This window comes from Schistocerca gregaria, chromosome 6, assembly GCF_023897955.1.
Source record: "Schistocerca gregaria isolate iqSchGreg1 chromosome 6, iqSchGreg1.2, whole genome shotgun sequence".
Lineage (NCBI taxonomy): Eukaryota > Metazoa > Arthropoda > Insecta > Orthoptera > Acrididae > Schistocerca > Schistocerca gregaria.
The window spans coordinates 319,639,831-319,667,671 of NC_064925.1; the positions used below are offsets into that span (position 1 = coordinate 319,639,831).

At 39.4% G+C, this 27,841-nt stretch overlaps 1 protein-coding gene across 5 annotated transcripts in view; it reads left to right on the forward strand.

Moving 5' to 3' along the window:
- The window catches only part of LOC126278344 (ATPase family protein 2 homolog), a 169,145-nt gene that overhangs the window by 37,563 nt on the left and 103,741 nt on the right, over positions 1-27,841 (forward strand). For all 5 annotated transcript variants that reach the window (XM_049978380.1, XM_049978379.1, XM_049978384.1 and 2 more), the window contains exons 4-7: positions 1,943-2,476; positions 7,829-8,171; positions 15,557-15,830; positions 21,026-21,235. In XM_049978380.1, the coding sequence (XP_049834337.1) occupies positions 1,943-2,476; positions 7,829-8,171; positions 15,557-15,830; positions 21,026-21,235 (1,361 nt within the window). The remainder of the gene's footprint in view (positions 1-1,942; positions 2,477-7,828; positions 8,172-15,556; positions 15,831-21,025; positions 21,236-27,841) is intronic.

Genomic DNA, 27,841 nt, shown 5'->3' on the forward strand with positions numbered 1-27,841 from the left:
TACCATAAGATGATTCACTGGATGTTGGGTCTTTGAAGAATTTGGTGAGACATGAACCCCATAATTCCAAACACTGTTGTAATAGTAGTGATAAATGGTTTGCGCCAATCATTATCACGTTTTTGTAATAAATGTGTGCCTGCTGATATATTTTCAATAGTACATAAGTTAAGAGAGATGAGTATTACTGTTAAGAACTGTGTGACGAAGGGTCAAATTTCATTGAGTGGAGGTAATGTCTGGGTGTGTGTGAAGAGAAATCTTTTGTGACTTATGAGAAAGAAAAGATTTATTTCCTGTATGACTCTCATCTTTTGAAGACTGTCAGAAATAATTTGTTTAAGTGCAATATTTTGTGTGAAATGCAAAGTCGCAGCTTTGATACAACTTCTTGGAAAGACATAGTTTTGCTGTATGAGAATGATAGTTAACACAGTTTCAGATTAGCACCTAAATTTGTCACTCAATAGTAGCAGTTGTTGAGGTGCTTGATGTTGCAGTCTTATGCCCACAATCATTTACAGCTTTGCAGATTTTTGTGAAGAAGAAGAAGAAGAAGAAGAAGAAGAAAAAAGACCTCCTCTGTTTGACATTTTTAATTGTGCAGTTTCAGAGGGCCTGTAACTCTGAAAAATGGTATCACAAGTCATTCTGAGAATTTGGCTGTTTTATTGAGAATGAAACCTTGGATTGAATCGTGGAAATTTGTAGATAGTAGTGCTAGAGATTATACTGGTAGAATCAGATGCAAAAATGATTTGCAAATGAATGTCTCTTCGCTGCAGTTGATGGCGAGTGAACTCACCGTAGAATGTGTGACAAATATCTGTTAATGAAGAAGGTAAACCAAAATGGCTTAGAGAATTATTTTTACAGCTATCAGACATAAAGGAGGGTTCTGTGGTAATCCCTCGACAAAACAGTTCACTCTGCATTTAAAAATGATGCACTGGGTAAGGTGAGGAGTTATCCATCAGCCAATAGCAGTTGTGATGGAGTAGATTGGGGAGGGGGGGGGGGGGGGGGGTCAGTAGATGAGGGAAAAGCAATTTTAGAATATATGTTGTGGATGACAAACTGCGACTGTGATTTAAACTGGCATTTATCTGGTAATAAATATGCAACCAGTTGCTGTCTTATGATTTATTCAACCATGAACATGTTTCCGAACCATTGCAGGCTCATCTTCAGATGGTGGTTACAGAAACATTATCTTGTGGACCAAGTGTTGCTAGATGCAGTGCTTGTGAGTGCACTCACCAGTGGTTTTGATACCTGGGAAGCCGGAAAAATAATCGTGATATGTACACACAGTTCACAGAAACATGGACAAGGTGAAAAGGGCATTAATAAGGAGAAATAGCACCTGTGCCAAGAATGTAAAAATCTTGTCTAGTTTTGAATGTATTAAAATGAGTTTGGTAATGAGCCACAATCACTGCAGAGCATCAGAAAGTACATACCAGGCATGCAGATATAATCATAACAAGTTCTTTTTTAACTTAAATATACCTGATTACAATACACTTTCTGTCTTGAATAATTTTCGACATATGTGTTACACTGCACTGACATTTCGTTGTTATGTATTGACATTAACAGGAGATGGGATATTACTTTAATTACATTTTCCTATTCATATTGGAAAATTCACCAGCATATTTAGTCGCTAAAAAATATGGATGTAACAGCATTAAAAGTACCAAACCCTCCATTTGTGTTGTGCCATTCTTCTGTAACTACAGGCTAGCTGACTGTAGTGCTAGCATTGCTTCAGCTGTCAAAAGGTTGCACTTTTTGCCCTACAGAGTTTCATGACTGTTTGTCTTAGATTGTGGTAGCACTGAAAAAGTTTCTCTTGCAGTGCTGTGTTTTAATTGTGCTTTTAAATGTCATACTGTTTTGTGCATGTCAGTTTATAATCATTGTCTTTTTTTTTCAGGGTTGGAAATATTTAGAGGACAATTTGGCGATCAAATTTGTGTAAGGAAGTTGAATGTGAAACCACTGCCTGCCCAAGAAGTTAGGCTCAAGCCACTGACTCACATAGAAACTACTTCAGATCTTTCACTACTGATTCATCACCAATATAATAGCAGCATAATTTCTGTACGAAATAGGCTAAGAATTTTACACTATGGCAGACCTCTGACATTTGAAGTGACTGACATTAAACCATATAAAATGTGTGATGTAAACATTGAAGAGATAGCAGATGATATTTCTGGGCTGAAAATTGAAGAATCGGAAACCTTTTCTGAGTCATGCCAAGCGAAGAAAAGTGTGAAAGTTATGAATGACTTTGAAGTTTATTCAGTGATCAGCAGCACTTCATGGGTTCTTCAGCGGACAAGTGCATTGCCAGCTGATGACAAACAGGATATTACTGTGGACAATGTAGGAGGCATGGCGGACATTGTAAATGAGATTACAGAGCTAATGAACCTGGCATTAGGGGATGTTAAGCCATTTGCAGGTATGTATCTTTTTATTGTCTGTGTACGTAATTAGCTATGTCAGACCAGTAATGGGTTTGAAGACTGCAACAACAACATATAACTGACATTGACTCATGCAAGTAAATGCGATAGAATGAGCAAAGATGAAGACATTATGTTAATAATTAGTTTTTTCAGGTGTAAGGAGTAGAAGTGTGATTGCACAGGAAATACAAGGTCCAGGTTGTTTGAAATAGCAGTATGTTGCTTCAGTATCTCCTAAGTTACTCTTACATACTGTCCATACTGTTTTCTGCAAAGTTTAGTGCACCTAGTTTTTAACTGATTTTAACACTTGTAAACTATTCATAAATCTTTAGTAGCTTATTTAGCTGTGTAATAAATGTAATAGCAATTAATTTGGCAAGACAGTGATGTTTGGATGAAAAATATGTGGCTCAGTTTCCAGGTTTGAAAGTTAACTTACGCATTTCATTCTCATCCATTCCCCACTTAAAAGAAATGAATGAAGACATAAGTACTTGCAGTTAGTAATTGTATATAGTACCTTACAAAAGGTAAATTACAATTTAAAAAGAAGAACATATTGTAGAATGAAGTTCAGAATATTAAAAAGATGAAACTATTTGGAGTAGTATGGAAATTTTTAGCAGAATATAAATAATTTAGGAGTAAAGGTAACAACTAGCTGAGTAGTAGAGGTGCTGAGTTATTGACAGGACACACACACACACACACACACACACACACACACACACACACACACCTCACACCTCACACCTCACACCTCTACAGCTACATTGTGCCACCATTATTTATTCAGCTGGCATACAAGTGTGTGTGTGCGCGCACTCGTGTGTGTGTGTGTGTGTGTGTGTGTGTGTGTGTGTGTGTGTCGGTGAGTTGTTAGCTTTGATCCTAAACTATATGAAAAAATACATTAAAATAAGAAGTAGGGGTTCCTGTAAAATGAAAGTAGAACATTGAATAAACTGAGGTGATATAGTAGTAAAGACACTGGATTAGTTTGTTGGAGGAGCAGACTGCTAATTGCCATGCCATCATCCTAATTTAGGTTTTCTATTGTTTTTCCAAAGCACTGCGAGTGGATACTTGGATGGCTTCTTCGTAATAGGGTATTATCAGTTTCTTCTTGCATCTCTGAACTGAGCTAGTGGCCTGTCTGTATGTACTAGACAGATTCAAACACAACAACAATTAAAAAAAAAAGAAAAAGATATGGGGGAGAGGGCATAGCAATTACCTAGCAAAGTGAAATGAAGAACTGTCTGTGGTGGCAGCATTGTTTTGATTACAGCTGAAAAACAGGTGGGGGTGTGGTTAACGGGATACCCTCTGGTGTTCTTACAAGTGGAGCTCTCAATCACTACATGTCATTATTGAAACTCTATCATCTCATTCACACATGATAACTCATATATTTGGCACCTTTTACAAACAAATTACAGATATATGCCAATTTTTTCGAACAAGGAAGATGTGGTTCAGGGTTTGGGATCGATGAACCGACTGAATGATGATATATCTTAAGGTGCCAGTTATCTCATCCTACAGCTGTTCACCCTAGTGGACCTTTGTGGGAGAGATGTTCCCTCAGAAAGTGGACCAGATCAATTTATTTATTATCCATTAAAATAAAACCAGTTTTTGGCGTGGTGAAGTAGCTCAGTGTTTGTGGTATCAGACACTGTGCTTGAAGTCTTGAGTTTAATGCAGGCCGTGAGATAATTTTATTTTTATTTTTTTGGCATTGAAATGCATTGGTTTATATGAACAGGAACAAGGAAGGAGATCATTGAATGTAGGTTAGAGACTGACTTGTTGTTGTTGTTGTTGTTGTTGTTGTGGTCTTCAGTCCCGAGACTGGTTTGATGCAGCTCTCCATGCTACTCTATCCTGTGCAAGCTTCTTCATCTCCCAGTACCTACTGCAACCTACATCCTTCTGAATCTGCTTAGTGTATTCATCTCTTGGTCGCCCTCTACGATTTTTACCTTCCACGCTGCCCTCCAGTACTAAATTGGTGATCCCTTGATGCTTCAGAACATGTCCTACCAACCGATCCCTTCTTCTAGTCAAGTTGTGCCACAAACTCCTCTTCTCCCCAATTCTATTCAATACCTCCTCATTAGTTATGTGATCTACCCATCTAATCTTCAGCATTCTTCTGTAGCACCACATTTCAAAAGCTTCTATTCTCTTCTTGTGTAAACTATTTATCGTCCATGTCTCACTTCCATACATGGCTACACTCCATACAAATACTTTCAGAAATGACTTCCTGACACTTAAATCTATACTCGATGTTAACAAATTTCTTTTCTTCAGAAACACTTTCCTTGCCATTGCCAGTCTACATTTTATATCCTCTCTACTTCGACCATCATCAGTTATTTTGCTACCCAAATAGCAAAACTCCTTTACTACTTTAAGTGTCTCATTTCCTAATCTAATTCCCTCAGCATCACCCAACTTAATACGACTACATTCCATTATCCCCGTTTTGCTTTTTATGATGTTCATCTTATATACTCCTCTCAAGACACTGTCCATTCCATTCAACTGCTCTTCCAAGTCCTTTGCTGTCTCTGACAGAATTACAATGTCATCGGCGAACCTCAAAGTTTTTATTTCTTCTCCATGGATTTTAATACCTACTCCGAATTTTTCTTTTGTTTCCTTCACAGCTTGCTCAATATACAGATTGAATAACATCGGGGAGATACTACAACCCTGTCTCACTCCCTTCCCAACCACTGCTTTCCGTTCATGTCCCTTGACTCTTATAACTGCCATCTGGTTTCTGTACAAATTGTAAATAGCCTTTCGCTCCCTGTATTTTACCCCTGCCACATTTAGAATTTGAAAGATAGTTTTCCAGTCAACATTGTCAAAAGCTTTCTCTGAATCTACAAATGCTAGAAATGTAGGGTTGCTTTTTCTTAATCTATTTTCTAAGGTAAGTCGCCGGGTCAATGTTGCCTCACGTGTTCCAACATTTCTGCGGATCCAAACTGATCTTCGCCAAGGTTGGCTTCTACCAGTTTTTCCATTCGTCTGTAAAGAATTCGCGTAAGTATTTTGTAGCTGTGACTTATTAAACTGATAGTTCGGTAATTTTCACACTTGTCAACACCTGCTTTCTTTCGGATTGGAATTATTATATTCTTCTTGAAGTCTGAGGGTATTTTGCATGTTTCATACATCTTGCTCACCGGATGGTACAGTTTTGTCAAGACTGGCTCTCCCAAGGCCGTCAGTAGTTCCAATGGAATGTTGTCTACTCCGGGGGCCTTGTTTCGACTCAGGTCTTTCAGTGCTCTGTCAAACTCTTCACGCAGTATCCTATCTCCCCTTTCATCTTCATCTACATCCTCTTCCATTTCCATAATATTGTCCTGAAGTACATCGCCCTTGTATAGACCCTCTATATACTCCTTCCACCTTTCTGCTTTCCCTTCTTTGCTTAGAACTGGGTTTCCATCTGAGCTCTGACTTATGGCTGCAAAATTAATGTAGAAAAACCAGTATTGCAGATTTTGAATGAATTTTCACTCTGCAGTAGAATGTACATTATTTGACACTTTCTAGCAGATTAAAAGCATGTGCCAGACTGTGACTCAAATCTGGGACTATGACTTTTGTGGGTAAGTGCTGTACTGGGTGATCCAACCACCACTCACAGCCTACACCTTCACTTTTACCAGTACCTCCCTTCCTCCTTTCCAAACATACAGAAATTCTCCTGTATACCATGCCGGACTAGCACTCCTGGAAGAAAGAACATTGTGGAGAAATGTCTTAGCCACAGCCTACATGATTTTTTGAGAATGAATTTTCACTTTGTAGTAGAATGCGTGCTAATATGCTTCTTGGCTGATTAAAACTGTGCGTCGGACTGTGTCTGAAACCTGGACATTTGGCTTTCTTGGGCAAGTGAAGATTGCAGATTAGGAGACAGGTACTGGCTGAAGTGAAGGTGTAGGTAATGAATGCTGCTTGGATAGCCCAGTAGAGCATTTCCCCATAAAAGTTAAAGTCCCAAGTTCAAGTCATAGTCTATCACACATTTTTAATTTGCTAGGAAGTTTGAGTTTTGGAGAATGTTAATGACATAATCTTCCACTCAAGTCTATGGAACAATAATGCCACTGTAGCAGAGTGTCCTTCATAGAATGTTCATGGTACAAGAACAGTTTATGTTACCAATTTTTTGAAAAATATAAATCATAACACAGTAAATAAATTTGCATGTGCCTGGTGCATATTAAACAGGATATCAGGTGTATTCTACCTTGTTGCCATCTATTTCATAACCAAAGTGATGAAGTGAGTTATTGTCCATGTACACAGTAGGCTATTGCCCTGTTATGCAAACCAAGACCATTTTATGCATGGTAAATAAATTCATCTTGTCTGCTTTCTGAGGACAACACCTCCTTAATGAAGACCTACTGGGGTGAATGGATTTATGGTGATGTAGGAGCTGGTGCCTTAAACCACACCTCTTCTCCCCAACCAACCAACCAACCTACCTACCTTAAACCACACCCATCATTCATTCTGTTCTTCAATTCCTATCTATGATCCCATGCCCTCCCCTTGTCAGAATTTATTTGCTAATTCTGTGTGTCATAAACTGTCAAGGTTTCGTGAAGTTATTATCTTCTAATGATTCAGAAATAGCTGCCTAATATCACATGTATCATATCTTCAGTGGCATATTTATTGCATGCACTTTGCTTTTTTGTATTATTTGAGGTAACTACTTCACTTCCACTCGTCTCACCATCATTTTCCTTCTGCTGTAATTTACACACCATTGGCTCATTAGAATTCAGCTTTAACATTTCAGTTGCATGTTCCATCACCTTTTTCTTCTGCACTGTGTTTTCTCCTTCACGTTGCTAAGAAATTCAGTTTTATTGACAGCAAGTTGCCACAGTCAGGTTGCTGCACACTACTCTGAACTGGAATTTGACTGTACCCAATTCCCACTATTGCCAGGCCTTTCCTCTGCTTTGTCTTTACTTTGCTTTGCCGAGTAATATGTATTATATTGTGTTACTTCAAGACTGTTTTGATATACGACTCTTCTACACAGTTAAAAGTGAGTATTAGTTATAAGACATATTTCACATCAGCGTCAAAATTGACAGTATGGGTGACAAAATTCGTTCTGAGTGTCCTTACACTTCTTTCCAGTCTTCCCCAATAAATACCTCTTTCCGCCCTGAGGAAGGAGCTGACAGTTTAGAAGCTAGAAGTGACAAGTGACTTTTACTTTTAATACAGTTAATCTTTTTTGTATCTTATTTAGATGATATTCTTACTTTTTTGTTGGTTAGGTTTGCGACCTACACGAGGAGTTTTGCTGCATGGTCCACCAGGTGCAGGAAAATCATTTATAGCAAGAGCAATTGCAAATTCCAGTGGTGCATCTGTTACTTACTTACACAGCTCTGAGCTGACATCAGATGCCAAAGCTAAGCTGTCGGCTCTTTCATCTGCCCAAGGACAACATGTTGCTATAATTGATGATGTGGATGTTACTTGCCGTAAGCGGGGACCAGGATCAGCGTCACTGTGCTTGTTACTTGACAGCCTGCATTCTGCTGCAAGTAGGGTCATCGTACTGGCTACCACTCGACATCCCGATGATCTTGATCCCACACTTCGTCGCCCAGGGAGGTACAGTTCCTTTTTATACAGAGTGTAAATTCTTGAGAAGGCTGCTTTCTTCTGTGTCTGTTGTGAAAAATTCACTTAATGTTGCCTGACATTTTACACATCCCACTGCAAAATATTCAGGAATGGGAAGACTATACCACAACAGCAGTTATGCTGCACTGTGCTATGAATTCTAACTACTCTATACATTTATTTCTTAATGTTGTCCCTTTAAATAAGAGTCAATTTTAAGCTTTATTTTTGCAGCCAGAATAAAAGATACAAAATAATTCACATGTAGAGTTTGTGCTCATGTCTTGTGTTCAGGGTGGGGCTCTCTATTTAGATGCAAAGGTCTTCAACATGCTCCCATCAGACAATTAAGATGAACTAATAGGTAAATATGAATTTATAACAATTGAAATAAAAATTAAGACTACATCTCATTAGTCACACATTGTAGAATTAATCTGATTATTTAGATTCAGGGTCATTGTTTTCTATAAGCTGTATGACAAGTAACAGTTTCCATTGTATACTAGCCTCTGCACCTTCTACATTCAGAGAACTATTATTCTTTGATGAATAACTATGTGGACATGAAAATACTAAGAGATCAATGAAAAGAAACAGCATCTATGTAATTTCATTGATGAAGTGCCAGCTCTTTTCAGAGTAACAGCATCCCAGTCAATTTACTGCATAACTTTTAGATTATGCATGCACAAATAGTGTATAGCAGAGCAATGGCAGTTAATTGTCATTACAGTGTACAGATTTAGTTTTAACAGCTGCTTCTCTGTGTTAATTTGTACTTTGGCTTATACTACATTCATGACGGTTCTCTTTCATGATTGGACCTACAGAAAACAATCAGAAAAATATCATAGTGATCTAAATGAACAAGTGTTCATATTCATTGATTTTGGTAACAGTGCAAGCATATAACCACCTCCACTGCACCCCATTAACACTGCTGTTTAAATAATAATTTTTAAACTGGACTCTCAAATCGGATTATGCTATTCTTATATTAGAAAAACAAAATAGCACAATTGAGATGTTGAACAGCTGACAAGCATGTAAACATGATTGAACTTGAAATCTGAAAGTAAAATATAGGCTAAGTCTACATTTTAGCTTTCAAGCTGGGTACAGAAATGATTATGACTAGGAGAGGGAGAGGCAGCAGGGGAAGCACAGTGTCCAAAAGCTTAACTATGAATTCAGCATTGTTTATATACCACTCTACCACTCATTGCCTTAACTATAAAGCGAGTAATCACCGTTACTCCTTCCATGTTTTTGTATTCCATCCAGAACTTTCCAGTATCGATTAAACACAATTTTTAATAATTAGTGAGTACCAGTAAAAATGTATCCATTAACTGCTGTTCCAAAAAGTTATACACGTATCACTTTTCATATCCTGACTGAGACTCAGTCTTTTAAACAAAATACAAACACATGAAAAACAGGAACACACACAGCAGTTACCTCATAATAGAGAACATCAAGTTAATGCTAATTGGTAGAGTTCACATGCTGGACCTCTACGTAGTGCAAAGCCCATTATGCAAGTGATGTAGGAGTCACTGTATGAATAATCAGAAAGTAGCACTATGCAACAGTAATGTGAAAAGAATTCATCTGTGGTTACTTGCCCTTAAATGCCTTTAGTCGAAATCCACTACACCCACCAAATGATATGATGCCTGTCGTGGAACATCTGTTTAAGTGTGGTGATTTCTTATGTGTCTTTGTTGTGGTTGGCAGGAGAGCCAACACCGTGTTACTAGAGGAGGCCGAAAGGCACGCATTTTAGCTCACGCAGGTTGGCGTGAGGTCTGGAACAGGACAAGGAAATTAGAATTTAGAAAAACGGACGTAGCTGGTGGAATACTTAACTTTAATCCATTAATGACGAACATTGGTTTTGATGGTACATAGTTCACCATATCAATAGTAACTGATAATGGCGCCTTGCTAGGTCATACCAAATAACATAGCTGAAGGCTATGCTAACTATCGTCTCGGCAAATGAGAACATAGAAGTCAGTGAACCATCGCTAGCAAAGTCGGCTGTACAAGTGGGGCGAGTGCTAGGAAGTCTCTCTAGACCTGCTGTGTGGTGGTGCTCGGTCTGCAATCATTGATAGTGGCGACATGCGGGTCCGACGTATACTACTGGACTGCGGCCGATTTAAAGGTTACCACCTAGCAAGTGTGGTGTGTGGCGGTGACACCACAGTCTTGTCATCATTATTTAGAGCAGGCAGTCTGAAATTTTGATTACCTACTTGGGGCACCAGATCCGTCCTCCCCGGAAGTGGTGCGAGGGACCAAATCCTTCAGATGTGTTCTTAGGGCAGCACAGAAGGACAGATGCTGTAACTGGAGGTTTCGCGTCCTCTGGCAGGTTATCCTTGACCGAGCAGATAATTATGCTGTCATCTTACAGTGGTGGTACACTGTTGGACCCAGTGGTGCTCATCAAATAATAGACAATGTCGATGTTCGCAGTCATGGCATGGGATAGTGGTCAGATCGTGCAGTGTGGCCGCCACAGCTGACGTTTTGGTGGTGATAGATTTGGTGATTTTGCCAGATAGTGGAAATACATCTGGTCCTGTTGCACCTGGACTGCTCACTGTGGAACTCACATCACTGAGCTCTCTCTCTCTCTCTCTCTCTCTCTCTCTCTCTCTCTCTCTCTCTCTCTCTTTTTCTCCTGTGTTATTGTGGAGCTTGATATCCACTTTGGATGATGCTGAAACATGTGCATCCAGTTGGGTTTTCAGTCCTGTAGTACTACAAATCACAGTTTAACTCTGCCTCCACTGTGGAAACAGTGCACAGAATGTGAGCTGCCATTTGTGTCACAAATTCATGAGATGTAAATTGTGGATCTTTGTCCATGACTAGTATGTCACTAACCACTATTTCAGCTGGTGTCCTGAATATGGTTTTACCAACTGTATAATGCATATTAATTGTGTGTGAATAGCTTGAGAGTGTCCACAACCACCAGCTACATCTCGTGACGAGGAATGATCCAATGAAATCCACATGTTTTCTTTTCCATGACTGTGGATACTTGACGGGGGTGAGGGTTCCTGTTTGATGTTTGATGCTTGAGCTAGATTTTCAGTATATTTGTTGATTTTGTGACTAGCTAGTAAATCTGGTGACATACACACTGTTTCATGTGTGACCTCTCCTAGTGAACTCTTTATAACCACTACAAATATTGTATTTGATTCTAAAGGACTGGAGAATGATTATGCGATATTCTTCACATTCTGTGACTATTAGGATAACACTTCTGTTTGTATTGGTAGCATTTGTCTTGATGAGAAGGATGAACTCGTGTTGATATTTGCCCATGTGAACACAAGTGTAAGCTAGCTTTCATGAAGATTGTATGGACCTGCAGTTATTGTGGCATCCTGGATATAGGTTGTGTACTGATAGTATTAGCTAGGAATTTATATAATGATTTCTAGCTCCCTATTATGATTTAGAAAAAAACCAACTGGATGCACATGTTTCAGCATCATCCAAAGTGGATATTAAGCTCCACAATAACACAGGAGAAAAAGAAAGCAAGAGAGAGAGAGAGAGAGAGAGAGAGAGAGAGAGAGAGAGAGAGAACTCAGTGATGTGAGCTCCACAATGAGCAGTCCAGGTGCAACAGGACCAGATGTATTTCCACTATCTGGCAAAATCACCAAATCTACAGTTGATTTAATGCATCACATGCATGAGCATCTGGGTGCTGGCTAGTTGGGCAGAAATGATTCTTATTACTGTATGAAATATTGCAAGCATTGGGCTATATTTTCCAGAAGCCTGTAATGAGACTCAAATATCACAATAAGGGATTTGTGATCTGTGGCTAAATGAAAATATTTTTCTTAAAGCTCTGCAAGGAACTTCTTTGTTCTAAAATAAGGGAAAGGCAACCACTCACCTGTAGTAGATTGACGTATGGAGCTCAGAACCATGTAACACGAAACAGTGTCCACACTAGTTTTTGATTTCTTGCTTCTTTTCTAGTGATTGAATACACACCTGTGGCCATGGGAATGTGTGTTGGGTGTCTGTCTCTGTGTGTGTGTGTGTGTGTGTGTGTGTGTGTGTGTGTGAATTTGTGTACTTTTGCTAAAAAAAGAGAAGGGCTCAAAAGCTTGTGTGAATGCTGTTTCTGGTGACGTGTCTTTGTGCTCCACACTTTGGTCTGCTACATTGTTTTACATATTGCTCCATCCAGGAATTTCCATGAGTGTTGAACTTCTTTATTGCATGGAATATCACTAATGTCTTCAGCACTTGTGTGAGGATGGTTCTGATGCTGTATTGGGAAATGTCTGTTGCTAGTATTAATTTAATGTTCAGTAAAGAAATGGTTAGATTGGCTACCAAGCATAGTAGCTAATTTAATTTACCATATGTCAATTGCTGGAGAGAAGAGAAATTTGTGGCAGAGCTTGATTAGAAGAAGGGATTGGTTGGTAGGGCATATTCTGAGGCATCAAGGGATCACCAATTCAGTATTGGAGGGCAGTGTGGAGGGTAAAAATCGTAGAAGGAGACCAAGAGATGAATACACTAAACGGATTCAGAAGGATGTAGGTTGCTGTAGGTACTGGGAGATGAAGAAGCCTGCTCAGGATAGAGTAGCATGGAGAGCTGCATCAAACCAGTCTCTGGACTGAAGACACCACCACCACCACCACCACCAACAACAACAACAACAACAACAACATGTCAATTTGCATATAATCAGCAAGTGTTCTGAAACACCTTTCTTATTAATTTAGGTGAATGGGTGTGTGATCGCTGCAGATGTTAGGCATGAATACTATGTAGTACTTTGTTTGTCCAAGGAATGATTGGAGATCATTTGGTTATGAGGAATTTGTGAGTCAGCCATTGCTGATAAATGGTGTTCTGTCGAGTGAATTTCTTTATTGCCAAAGATGTGTTCCAAGTATTCTACTTCTTTCTAAAAGAACTAAAAGTTTTGTATGTTGCTTTGCAATCCAGTAACCTGCAACATTTTGAAGAGTTGGTACGATTTTTGTAAATGCTGTTGGAGCTTATGGGCAGTCAGCAGCGAGGTTATCAGCTGTTAATGTTGTTCCTTGGTAGTGCCGGTTACTATTACATCTCCAAGTAGCTTGCACAAGGAGGAAAGGCTTGTGTCTGTTATTCCATCTATTGTTCTACTGCTGAAGAGCTCACTCCACCAGGTAGCAGTCACCTAATATTTGTACAGCTCTAAAGGTGTGTTGGTGATTTTATGCATTTCTGTGTCAAGTTGAAACTGTAGATATGTATTAGCTAAGTCAGGTATTTGAAAAATGTCATTGGCTGCCTGTTAGATAGCAACTTTTCTGAGTGGTATGGGATTAATGTTCATTACCACCTGAGTGCTGAGTTATTTTAAAATCATCTCACTGATAGGAATGCCATTCATCTCTTTTCTTCATTGCTATTTCAGGTGTTACCTACAGACTCAACAAAATGGGTTCTTTTAGCCCTTGAGCATGTAATTTGCTGTCCTTTTACAGTTACTTTTATGGGAGATGGAATTTTTGGTGCTTCCATTGGCTTAATCATGTTTAGTCGCTTGACTGAATAGTACTGTAATCTACTTAGACTAGCCATCTAATGCTTGGAACTGGGCGTCATCAGATATTAAATTGTAACTTTCTGGAATGAAAAAGCTAACAGCCATGAAGGTATCTAATCTCAGTATATTTTCTACTTAAGAATTTTTTGCTACTACTCTAGGATTAGTGGCATTTGTTGACGCACTTACAGTGTGGCCTCTAATTTTTCTGCTATTGCAACAGGCATAATGCTTCCTTGTCGGGAGTGGATGTCACTACCGTGTCTCTATTTAATGAGCAAATGTAACACTCCTTGCACCCCAGACTCGTGGATCTGCAGCTGTGTCTATGCAGGTTGACCACCCACACTGATAAGATTGTCCTGGTTGTTTAAAGCACTGGTGGAACTGAAACGTGAGTGGCACTACATGGCATTTCTGTGTGTAGTAGTTTTAAGTATGATTGACAACATCATATGGCCTACCTATGGGTGGTAACCTCCAGAACAAAAAATGGCCTGTTGCAGAATGGGATCTATTACCTCGAATTCTGTGAAATGCTGTCCCCTATGGCATATGTAAGAGAAACATGCATCCTTGGTCTCATTAAATGAGATGAATAGAATGGGCACAATGAGCATGCACTTACTTGCAATGCAAGAAAAAAAATGGAATACAGTTAAGTAGTTGGTAATGTCACAGAGAATGCACCATCATGTTATGATTTTGTAGATTGTTGCAATAGAAACTACTGCTTAACAGAGCATCTACACATTTCTTACTTTAGAAAACTATCAGCATTTATTACTGTTGAATTTCCTAACTGCTTTGTCCATAATTACAATGAAATGGAAGATGAGCTGTAAAATATTTCTTGTTATAAATCTGTCAGCAATAAAACACCACTGAATGTAAGTGAGAGAGAAACAGTATTTTTCTATAACATAAAAAACCCTTTGAGTAGGTTGGTCTGACCTGTAAATTTCTATTGTAGAATAATATTTATGCAGTCTAGGCACGCCCGAGTGATTCTAGGCACTTCAGTCCAGAACTGTGCTGCTGCTATAGGTTTGAATCCTGCTGTGCGCATGGATGTATGGGATGTCCTTAGGTTAGTTAGGTTTAAGTAGTTCTAAGTCTAGGGGACTGATAACCTCAGATGTTAAGTACCCTAGTTCTTAGAGCCATTTGAACCATTTGCAGACTAGGTGTACTGGCATTAGGGAAACACAGTAACCACAATTACATTGTGAGCATCTCTGTGGGCCTCTCCAATTGGTGAGTTACGTAGTAACTTATACAAATCATTTGATGACAGCCTGGTAATGAGAGAAGACCAATAATGATGTCACTTGTGTGACCTGACACAGAAATATAGAATAAAAAAAAGAGTGATATATTGAACATTTGTGTCACTGATGTGACACTGGACTTGTATTGGAGAGGAGTGTGTTTCAAATCTCCATCTACACATTATGATTTATGTTTTCTATTGCTTGGTTACTTCATTTGAGGTGCATGTTAGGACGGTTCTATTTATATGGGCTGACACTCTCCCCCATACCTACTCAACTAAGGCAAAGTGCCACCTTTAATGATAACAATGTTAACAGAATATTAAATTCTGCCTTCATTTGTGTTTTTTATGTTTGTTGGTAATATTTGTTGTAATTATGATGTGAAGTTGAAAACAAAATGACAAGCTACTTAAGGGAACATTACTTGATCTTTGTTACGAATGTTTCTGTTTTAACTGCATGATTAATTCATTCAACTTGTTGCACCTTAGGTTAGAACGTGAGATTGAAGTAGGAGTGCCAAGCCCAGCTGCACGTTTGGATATTCTGGGCCGCCTGCTACCAGATGTCACCCATGACGTGCTGAGTGATGCAGCAGCAGCTGCCCATGGGTTTGTGCCGGCAGACCTGGCATCCCTAGTATCACATGCAGTGCTATCAGCTGCTCGTCGCGGTGCTTCACAGCCAGTGAAAGATGATTTTGCTGCTGCCTTCTTGCAAGTTCGTCCGAGTGCACTACGCGAGGTCCTTGTTCAAGTGCCAAATGTGAGTTTTGTAACTACTTGCAGTGTTTCCTAAGAGACACTTGTAAATACAAGTGGTTGCAGAACATAACAGCTGTTGACTATGTCTTAGAGATTTGTAATAACCATGTTTAGTCAGCAATGAATGAAATAATGTGCTTATATGAACATTCTTTATTCAGTTTCTGCAAGGGCAACTTGCAAGGAAACATCATGAACTTGACTTCGTAGTTTAAGGGGAGGAAAGCCCACATGCAAGATTTCACCCCTAGAAATCAATATTGAGTGAAAATTTGAGTCATAATTCTGAATGTACAACTGTGCATGCATCAATTGTCACTTGCTTTGTCCCACTGCAGCAGCTTAATGTCTGAGTATGAAGTAATGTACAGTGGAATGAATAAGAGGGTTGCCAACATTGGTAACATGCTTTTTTCACTGTGTCAGAGTGTGTGGTTTCTAACCTACAGCTGCTGTCAGAGATATCTTTTATATTATGTTTCTCAGATGCAGTGTAGATGAATGAAATAAAAGAGTATGCTATTTCATAAGTAGTGTAATGGTATTTAATTATTAACATCACTGCTGTCCATTATTTTCTTTGGATTTTAAAACTGACATTGTTAAAGTTAAGTACATTTACATGAGATGTACTGTTCTTCAATATGATTTACATGATTAAATTGTAAAATGAAAATCATTAACTACATTTCATACTAAGTCATCATATGCTTAGATTTATTCATTTTGATTTTGAGGCATATACGTAGCTGTAGAAAATCACCGTGAGAATACTGATAAAAATATTGACTGTTTATGTGCATGAGGTCGACATGTTACATACTCATATTACTTTCCTTTTTTTTTGCATGGAGTAACATGTTCTTGAACAAGATTTAGAAAAACATTGGACAGAAGAGTCCACCTCCCCCTCCCTCTTCTCTCGCCATAAGTGGTACATGAATAGGAACGTTGTGGTTGTCACTCTGCCTTACAGTACTTTGCACTTGGGCATGAGGCAGTTGCAGTGGGGTGGAGCAACTGACAAACAACAGGTACCTGCAGAAGTTCAAAAGCTGTAATTTTTCCAACTTTTGTTCAGATGAATGGTAGTGCTGGCATTAAACATCATGGTTTCGTGTTGATATCACTCCTTCAGTTTTGACAAAACCCCTATGGTTATTGAAGCCTTTGTCGAAATGGGAAGTAAGTGTTTCCATTTCTTGTTGATGGGAAGTAATATCCTGCTCTCCAAGCTACTCTGTCTTCTTACAGTCCATTATCTGCAGAAAACCATCCACATTGTAGGTGTTTCTACCTACCAGTAGATGCAGTAGTTTTTAATAATCATGTGCTTTCCTGACAGATTAGAAAGGTGCTCACAATTAGGACTTGAACCGTGATTCTTGCCTTTCAAGGACTGTGTACTTTCCTGACAGATTAAAAAGAAGTGTATGTGATCAGAACTTGGAGTCTTGCCTTTCAAGGACTATGATTTAACAGTACTTTTGGTACCACTATCTGATCCCTCCAACTCTGTTACACTCGTGAATAGTGCGTCGGAGGAATGATTGCCAGTAAGCCTCTGTATTGGCTCTAATTTCTTGAATTTTCTCCTCGTGGTCAATACGCGAGATGTATGTAGGGGGAAGTAATATGTTGTCTGACTCCTCCTGAAAAGTGCTGTCCCAAAATTTCAATAGTAACTCTCTCCTTGATGCACCAACTCTCTTACCAGCTAAACGATCCCGTGGTGAAAGATGCCGCTCTTAATTGGATCTTCTCTAACTCCTGTATCAGTCCTATTTGATACGGCTCCCAGCTAGATGAACAATACTCAAGAATTGGGCGAACAAGCACCTTATAAGCCACTTCTTTTGTGGATAAGTTACATTTCCTTAAGATATTTTTGATGAATCCGAGTCTTATGTCTGCTTTTCCCACTATCTGTTTTATATGGTCATTCCACTTAAGGTCCACTGGATAGTTGCGCCTAGATATTTTGTGGCAGACACTGCCTCCAGCTGTTTGTCATCAATAGTGTAGCTGTACAGTAGTGGATTTCTTTTCCTATGTATGCGCAATATGTTACATTTATTTATGTTCAGGGTCGTCTGCTAGAGTGCACCATTCATCAATTCTCTGCAGGTCGGTGTGCAAATCTGGCATTGCTAGTTTGGTATGAACAACTGCATCGTCTACAAATATCCTTAAAGAGCATCGGAAGATTTCTACTAGATCATTTATATATACTGTGAGCAGCAACAGTCCTATCACTCTTCCCTCTGGTACTCCGGATATTACCTATACCTCTGTTGATTTAGTTCTGTTAAGAGCGAAGTGTTGAATCCAATCGCAGGTCAGCTCTGATACTCCGTAAGCTCATATTTTTTTCATTAAATGTCAATGTGGGGTGGTGTCAAATGTCAAGGAACATGGCATCATCCTGAGCACCATTGTCCACTGCGCTGTGGATCTCATGGAAGAACAGAGTGAGCTGAGGTTCGCAGGCTCTCTGTTTGCAGAATCCATGTTGATTTTCATAGAGGATCTGTTCATTTTTAAAAAAGACAATTCTTGAGCATAAAACATGTTCCTTAATTCTACAACAGATTGACGTCAACAACATAGGTTTATAATTGTATGGAACTGTCTTATGGTCTTTCTTAAAAATAGGAATGACCTGCACTTCTTTTCAGTTGTTACGTACCTTTCGTTGCTCAAGCGATCTACAGTAAATTACTGCTAGAAACGGAGCAGCAAGTACTTTCGCATAATCTTTATAAAATCTTGTAGCTATCTCAACCGGCCCTGAAGCCTTTCCACTACTAAGCGATTGCAGCTGCTTTTCAGTTCCGCTATCAGTTATCTCAATATCTGCCATTTCAGCGTTTGCATGACTATTGGAAGGAGGGACAGTGTTACAATCTTCTGCGGTGAAACAACTTCAGTAGACTACATTCAGTATTTCATCCTTCTCTCAGTTATCTTCCGTTTCGGTGCCAGTGTGGTGGCTGAGAGATTGAATAGATGATTTTGACCCTCTTACTGATCTTGCATATGACCAAAATCTCTTAGGGTTTTTACTCAGGCCAGTTGACAACATCTTACTTTCAAAATCGTTGAACACTTCTCTCATTTCTCTCCTTACACTTATTTTCACTTTGTTGAGCTTTTGTTTTTCAGCTGGGTTTTAACTTCTCTTGAATCTGAGATGAAGTGCTTTACCTCTCTTGAATCTGAGATGAAGTGCTCTTTGTTTATGTAGCGCTTTTCTAACACGGCTATTAAATCATGGTGGATCTTTACCATCCCTTAAAACCTTGCTCAGAACTTTCTTGTCTAGGGCATATTGAACGATGCCTTTGAATTTTTTCCATTTGTTCTCCATGTCTTCGTCCTCATCACTGAAAATTTGATGCTGACTGCTGAGATATTCTGAAATTTGTATCCTGTCACCCTTGCTGATCAAATATACCTTCCTACCTTTCTTAACATTCCTTGTAGGGCCCGTCGTCATAGGTGCTGCCACAGCCGAGGTAGTTTGTTCATATTTCATCTGCTGGCTCATTGATGTTACCTAGAGACATGTTATCAAAGTGCAGTGTCCTTCTTACTGAAGGTGTGGGCTCTTCACTTTCCCATTTGCATGTTGACAGCACTTTGGTTGTTTGCCTAAACTACTTTCTGCTTGTTCTTTGTAATATGTATCAATGGAGGACTTTCCTAATGTCAGCAACATGCACTCCCTAATATTTCATGTTAATGAAATTTGACAGCCATTACAATGTGCTGTAATGCATTAGTACATAATCATTTGCTAGTCATACACTTGCAGTTACCCTGAAGAAATCCAGAGTCTCTGCATATATGTAGAATAATGCTGAGTTTTATTTTATTCCTTTCAACAAGTTCAGTGTCATATTTAATATTGCCTTTGAGTTTGTATTGGTCCAGAAAACCATTTCACTCCCAAAATCATTGGTATTTGCATTCTGCACATTGGCAGCCATGGCGAAGCCAGACCACATTGCATCCTTCCTCTTTCACAGGTAACCGATAAAGTATATGGTTCAAGAGGGAGGGATGAGTAAAGAGAACACTGATGTAATGAATTCAAGACACTGATAAAAACCTGTTAAATTTCAGTCATTTTTAACAAATAAAACAGGTATTCATTAAAGCTCTTAATTCTAAAAATGGATGTATATTAATAAACACTTCAGAAATTTCAGAATAGTATGTTAGACACACACACACACACACACACACACACACACACACACACACACACACACTGAATTGTAAACATAAGACATTAATGACTTTTAAAATTTTCCATTTTATTATGAATGCTATCAAAATGTAACAAATGTTTTTTGAATCTGCTTGCAATAAAAAGAATTAATGTTAGTGCTGACACAGAAATGTTCAGTTATGCACTATTGCAGTACAAATAAATTGTGTTGATGTGAATAGAAAATACAAGTGCTGAATATATGTAGGTTTGAAAACTTTTCAGGCAGCCCCTGCATCACAGGAAAGAGATTTAGGAAATAGGGAAAAACGGTATAAACATGGTGATGTGCTGGACTAATTAAAACTTCAGTGCAGACACTTGACCGACAAGAGATTCTTTGTCTTCTGTTGACTCTGTTGAAGCATTGGGCAATAGATAAGCTCCTAAAAATGTTTTTGTATTGGTGCTTGTAGCAAGAGAATGAAAAACCAATATAGTGCCTTATGTAGTAATAGGTGGCTAAGATTTATTGATAAAGTATCGAATGATTGTGTTAATTGGGGTTGCTGTAGAGGGTGCCTAACTGTATATTTCCAGATATGTATGTCCAGTGACTTTTCCTTCAGTATAGCACCTATAGTTTTAGTTTATTGTGTGCTGATTCCTGTCTGTATGCTTTTCCCAATGAGGAAACTGGTATAAAAGTTATGAGTTGTTCTTATGCATTTTTCAGTATGGTGCACTGCTGTAGATGTTTATATTTTAGCAGTCTGTACATAAACATTTGTAGTCAGTCTAAAATAATATTGTGTAACTACCATTGTGAACTGAAGAAAATTTGTGGAATAGTATCCTATTTTCTTCAAGCTATTGGTTATTATGACATGGATATATTTTCTGTTTTGTATAAATTTTTGGGGGATTATCATTGCTGTGAAGTTGCCTTTAATACTAAAGCTTGTCTTCCATTAGAACAGGTGCAGTGGAGTGACATTGGTGGCCAACATGATTTGAAACTCAAGCTTCGCCAAGCAGTGGAGTGGCCACTGCGTCATCCTGAAGCCTTTTCACGTCTTGGTATCTCACCACCACGTGGTGTGCTGATGTTTGGACCACCCGGGTGTTCAAAGACTATGATTGCTAAAGCACTTGCAACAGAGAGCAAGTTAAATTTCATCTCAATAAAGGTTAGTTGCTTTTATTCTGAAATTACAAAACAAATTGTTAGCATAGAAAGCTACAATTGAGAATAATGTGTTTTAAATATCAATATAATGAAAATTACAGCATATAAACCACAAAAAAGAATGGAGAAAGGCCATTACTCACTTTGTAGCTAATTGATTCGTGTAACGTTAGACACACACATCTCAGAACATCACAAAGCTTCCATCCTTTAATCACTGTCTCCTCCTGTTAAGAAAACAGTGTGAACAAAGTACATAGTCAAATAAATCTGACTATGGTGGAGACAGAGATACCTGAGGAGCTTTTGACGTGAGAGGCAAGAAATGAGGTGGGACTGGGAATGGAGATAGTTGTGTAGCGCAATGACGTAGAGATACGAGGTGCATTCAAGTTCTAAGCCCAAGCCCTCAGATTTTTTTTCTAATTAACTACTCACCCGAAATCGATGAAACTGGCGTTACTTCTCGACGTAATCGCCCTGCACACGTACACATTTTTCACAACGCTGACGCCATGATTCCATGGCAGCGGCGAAGGCTTCTTTAGGAGTCTGTTTTGACCACTGGAAAATCGCTGACGCAATAGCAGCACTGCTGGTGAATGTGCGGCCACAGAGAGTGTCTTTCATGGTTGGAAAAAGCCAAAAGTCACTAGGAGCCAGGTCAGGTGAGTAGGGAGCATGAGGAATCACTTCAAAGTTGTTATCACGAAGAAACTGTTGCGTAACTTTAGCTCGATGTGCGAGTGCGTTGTCTTGGTGAAACAGCACATGCGCAGCACTTCCTGGATGTTTTTGTTGCAGTGCAAGAAGGAATTAGTTCTTCAAAACATTTTCGTAGGATGCACCTGTTACCGTAGTGCCCTTTGGAACACAATGGGTAAGGATTACACCCTCGCTGTCCCAGAACATGGACACCATCATTTTTTCAGCACTGGCGGTTACCCGAAATTTTTTTGGTGGCAGTGAATCTGTGTGCTTCCATTGAGCTGACTGGCGCTTTGTTTATGGATTGAAAAATGGCATCCACGTCTCATCCATTGTCACAACCAACAAAAAGAAAGTCCCATTCATGCTGTCGTTGCGCGTCAACATTGCTTGGCAACATGCCACACGGGCAGCCATGTGATCGTCCGTCAGCATTCGTGGCACCCACCTGGATGACACTTTTCGCATTTTCAGGTCATCATGCAGGATTGTGTGCACAGAACCCACAGAAATGCCAACTCTGGAGGCGATCTGTTCAACAGTCATTCGGCGATCCCCCAAAACAATTCTCTCCACTTTCTCGATCATGTCGTCAGACCGGCTTGTGACCGAGCGAGGTGGCACAGTGGTTAGCACACTGGACTCACATTCGGGAGGACGACGATTCAATCCTGTCTCCAGCCACCCTGATTTAAGATTTCCGTGATTTCCCTAAATCGTTTCAGGCAAATGCCGGGATGGTTCCTTTGATAAGGGCACGGCCGTCCTTCCCCATCCTTCCCTAACCCGAGCTTGCGCTCCGTCTCTAATGACCTCATTGTCGACGGGACGTTAAAAAACACTAACCTAACCGGCTTGTGCAAGCCCGAGGTTGTTTCGGTTTGTTGTCACACGATATTCTACCTTTATTAAACTGCACCCACGAACGCACTTTCAACACATCCATAACTCCACCACCACATGTCTCCTTCAACTGTCGATGAATTTCAATTGGTTTCACACCACGCAAATTCAGAAAACGAATGATTGCACGCTGTTCCAGTAAGGAAAACGTCGCCATTTTAAGTATTTAAAACAGTTCTCATTCTCGCCACTGGCGGTAAAATTCCATCTACCATACGGTGCTGCCATCTCTGGGACGTATTGACAATGAACGCGGCCTCATTTTAAAACAATGCGCATGTTTCTATCTCTTTCCAGTCCGGAGAAAGAAAATCGGAGGCCTAAGAACTTGAATGCACCTCGTATATGCCTGGAGGCTTGCATGACACCACGGTGTGATAGTTCCCACCTGTACGATTCAGAAAAGCTGCTTCTGCGAGGAGGGAGGGCAGGTGACTGGAAGATCCAGAAGGAACAGCTCATAAAATTGTCATTGAAGTAAACCATATTCTATTGAGCAATGTACTCTGTCACTAGAGTATCAGACTTAGTGTGGCAGATATATGTTGGCCATTGTCACATTAAAAAAACTGTGTAATGGTTTTTAGCAGTGCTGATACATGGCATTTATCACAGGGACACTGGCTTTGTTGTGATTAGATACGTCACTGACAGGGCTGGTAAGATGTGATGGGAGGATGCATGAGACAGGTTCTGCATCTTGATCATTTATATGGTGTGACCAATGTGACAGATATTTCACTTTTAAGGCAAAGAGTGGAATACCTATTTGGAAAGGATTTTGTGTAGGGTGTTCTTCATTTAAGTGGATATTGAAAGGTATTTGAAGCCCAGGCAGAGGATGTAATTCAGATTTTCCAGTCTGAAATGCTGCTTGACTCTTCAAGGGACATATATCCACAGGACATTGTCAGTAGACTTCTCCATGATGCACAACGCATTTCTTGCAGCATTTGATACTGGAGTCTGATGAGCCTCTGAGATGCTCTCATACTTCCTTAATGAATAGTGATATGTGGTTGTTTTCTTTAGATCTTTGTGATTCTTGTATTTGCTCCACTTCTTCAGGGTCACAAATTGCTGAGAAATGCTCAAGAATTGGTCAAATGAGGGATTTGTAAGCTACCTTTCTTATGGGTGAATTGCACATATGTTCCATTCTTCCAATGACCTATTAATTATACATAATTATTCCACTTTATATCTCTCCTAGATATTTTATCGTGATTGTTGTTTCCGGCAGCTGATCACCAGAAACAATAATGGCTTTTTCTGCTTGTGTATGTGTAATAACTAAAATTTGTTTATATTCAAGGTCAACTGCAACTTCCCTGAACCAAGTGTTGATTCTCTGCAGGTATTACTGTGTTTGGATACAGTTTCTCTTTAAACTGAAACATCCCTATGCACAACAGCATCATTTCCAAACAGTCTTATGGAGTGTCTGGCATTATGCACCATATCATTTATGTTTTCACAGACAATGAAAGGCCATATATCACTTCCATGATACTGTGTAATGAAAAGGGAAGAACTGTCATAAAAGCTATTCTAAATTTGTTTATTTGAAAACTCTTTAAAGCAGCCTGCTTCATAGCTCTTTTGTGCATGAACAGTCAGTGCATGGATCAGCTTTTCTTTAAAATTGTAACAGAAGCAGCTTGCCATTGCTTCCTGCTAGTTACGGTATGTTCATAATACATGTATCCTTGTTGACAATTGTGTCAGCAAACAGTAATATTAACCAGCAACGTAGGGTGGTGCATGCTACTTTGATATAGCATTGTTACTGCAGGTTTTTCTCTCTTTCTTCTTTCTGTATTGGCCCTCTATTGCCCATTTAGTCCACATATTTTCCTTGGCTTGTCATGGTCCCGTGTGTCCTGTATCTTCTGATTATTTTTAAAAATTCGTTTCTCCACTTGATCTTTGTTGTTTTTTATTCAAACCCCACAAAATACTGTGTTATATTATTGTTGGGAGAGCAACCTACTTATAAAATTTTGTTGTTGTTGTGGTCTTTAGTCCTGAGACCGGTTTGATGCAGCTCTCCATGCTACTCTATCCTGTGCAAGCTTATTCATCTCCCAGTATGTTCTGCAGCCTACATCCCTCTGAATCTGCTTAGTGTATTCATCTCTTGGTCTCCCTCTACGATTTTTACCCTCCATGCTGCCCTCCAATTCTAAATTGGTGATCCCTCGATGTCTCAGAACATGTCCTACCAACCGATCTTTCTTCTAGTCAAGTTGTGTCACAAACTCCTCTACTCCCCAATCCTATTCAGTACCTCCTCATTAGTTATGTGAGCTACCCATCTAATCTTCAGTGTTTCGAAAGCTTCTATTCTCTTCTTGTCCAAACTAGTTATCGTCCATGTTTCATTTCCATACATGGCTACACTCCATACATATACTTTCAGAAACAACTTCCTGACACTTAAATCTATACTCGATGTTAACAAATTTCTCTTCTTCAGAAACGCTTTCCTTGCCATTGCCAGTCTACATTTTATATCCTCTCTACTTCGAGCATCATCAGTTATTTTGCTCCCCAAATAGCAAAACTCCTTTACTACTTTAAGTGTCTCATTTCCTAATCTAATTCCCTCAGCATCACCCGACTTAATTCGACTACATTCCATTATCCTCGTTTTGCTTTTGTTGATGTTCATCTTATATCCTCCTTTCAAGACACTGTCCATTCCGTTCAACTGCTCTTCCAAGCCCTTTGCTGTCTCTGACAGAATTACGTCACTGGTGAACCTCAAAGTTTTTATTTCCTATCCATGGATTTTAATTCCTACTCCAAATTTTTCTTTTGTTTCCTTTAGTGCTTGCTCAATATACGAATTGAACAACATCGGGAGAGGCTACAACCCTGCCTCACTCCCTTCCCAACCACTGCTTCCCTTTCATGTCCCTCGATTCTTATAACTGCCATCCGGTTTCTGTACAAATTGTAAATAGCCTTTCGATCACTGTATTTTACCCCTGCCTCCTTCAGAATTTGAAAGAGAGTATTCCAGTCAACATTGTCAAAAGCTTTCTCTAAGTCTACAAATGCAGGAAACGTAGGTTTGCCTTTTCTTAATCTTTCTTCTAAGATAAGCCGTAAGGTCAGTATTGCCCCACGTATTCCAACATTTCTACGGAATCCAAACTGATCTTCCCCGAGGTCAGCTTCTACCAGTTTTTCCATTCGTCTGTAAAGAATTGGTGTTAATATTTTGCAGCTGTGACTTATTAAACTGATAGTTCGGTAATTTTCACATCTGTCAACGCCTGCTTTCTTTCGGATTGTAATTATTATATTCTTCTTGAAGTCTGACGGTATTTCACCTGTTTCATACATCTTGCTCACCAGATGGTAGAGTTTTGTCAGGACTGATTCGCCCAAGGCTGTCAGTAGTTCTGATGGAATGTTGTCTACTCCTGGGGCCTTGTTTCAACTTAGGTCTTTCAGTACTCTGTCAAACTCTTCACGCAGTATCATCTCTCCCATTTCATCTTCATCTACATCCTCTTCCATTTCCATAATATTGTCCTCAAGAACACCACCCCTGTATATACCCCCTATATACTCCTTCCACCTTTCTGCTTTCCCTTCTTTGCTTAGAACTGGATTTCCATCTGAGCTCTTGATGTTCATACAATTGGTTCTCATATCTCCAAAGGTCTATTTAATTTTCCTGTAGGCAGTATCGATCTTACCCCTAATGAGATAAGCCTCTACATCCTTACATTTGTCCTCTAGCCATCCCTGATTAGCCATTTTGCACTTCCTTTCGATCTCATTTTTGAGATGTTTGTTTTCCATTTTGCCTGCTTCACTTACTGCATTTTTATATTTTCTCCTTTTGTCAATTAAATTCAATATTTCTTTTGTCACCCAAGGATTTCTACTAGCCCTTGTCTTCTTACCTACTTGATCCTCTGCTGCCTTCACTACTACATCCCTCAAAGCTACCCATTCTTCTTCTACTGTATTTCTTTCCCCCATTCTTGTCCATTGTTCCTTTATGCTATCCCTGAAACTCTGTACAACCTCTGGTTTAGTCAGTTTATCCAGGTTCCATGTCTTTAAATTCATAACCAATAGATTGTGGTCAGAGTCCATATCCGCCCCTGGAAATGTCTTACAATTTAAAACCTGGTTCCTAAATCTCTGTCTTGCCATTATATAAATCAATCTGATACCTTTTAGTATCTCCAGGCTTCTTCCATGTATATAACCTTCCTTTATGATTCTTGAACAAAGTGTGCAAAATTCCACCAGGCGGCTTCGTCTTTCATTTCTTACTTCCAATCCATATTCACCTACTATGTTTCCTTCCCTCCCTTTTCCTTCTACAGAATTCCAGTCACCCATGACTATTAAATTTTCGTCTCCCTTCGCTATCTGAATAATTTCTTTCATTTCATCATACATTTCTTCAATTTGTTCGTCATCTGCAGAGCTAATTGGCATATAGACTTGTACTACTGTAGTAGGCGTGGGCTTCGTGTCTATCTTGGCCACAACAATGTGTTTGCTGTGCTGTTGGTAGATGCTTACCTGCATTCCTATTGTTTTACTCATTATTAAACCTACTCCTGCATTACCCCTATTTGATTTTGTATTATAACCCTGTAGTCACCTGACCAAAAGTGTTGTTCCTCCTGCCACCGAACTTCACTAATTCCTACTATATCCAACTTTAACCTATCCATTTCTCTTTTCAATTTTTCTAATCTACCTGCCCGATTAAGGGATCTGACATTCCACGCTCCGATCCGTAGAACACCAGTTTTCTTTCTCCTGATAACGATGTCCTCCTGTGTAGTCTCCGCCCGGAGATCCGAATGGGGGACTGTTTTACGGAATATTTTACCCAAGAGGATGCCATCGTCATTTATCCATACACTAGAGCTGCATGCCCTTGGGAAAAATTACGGTCGTAGTTTCCCCTTGCTTTCAGCCGTTCACAGTACCAGCATTGCAAGGCCGTTTTGGT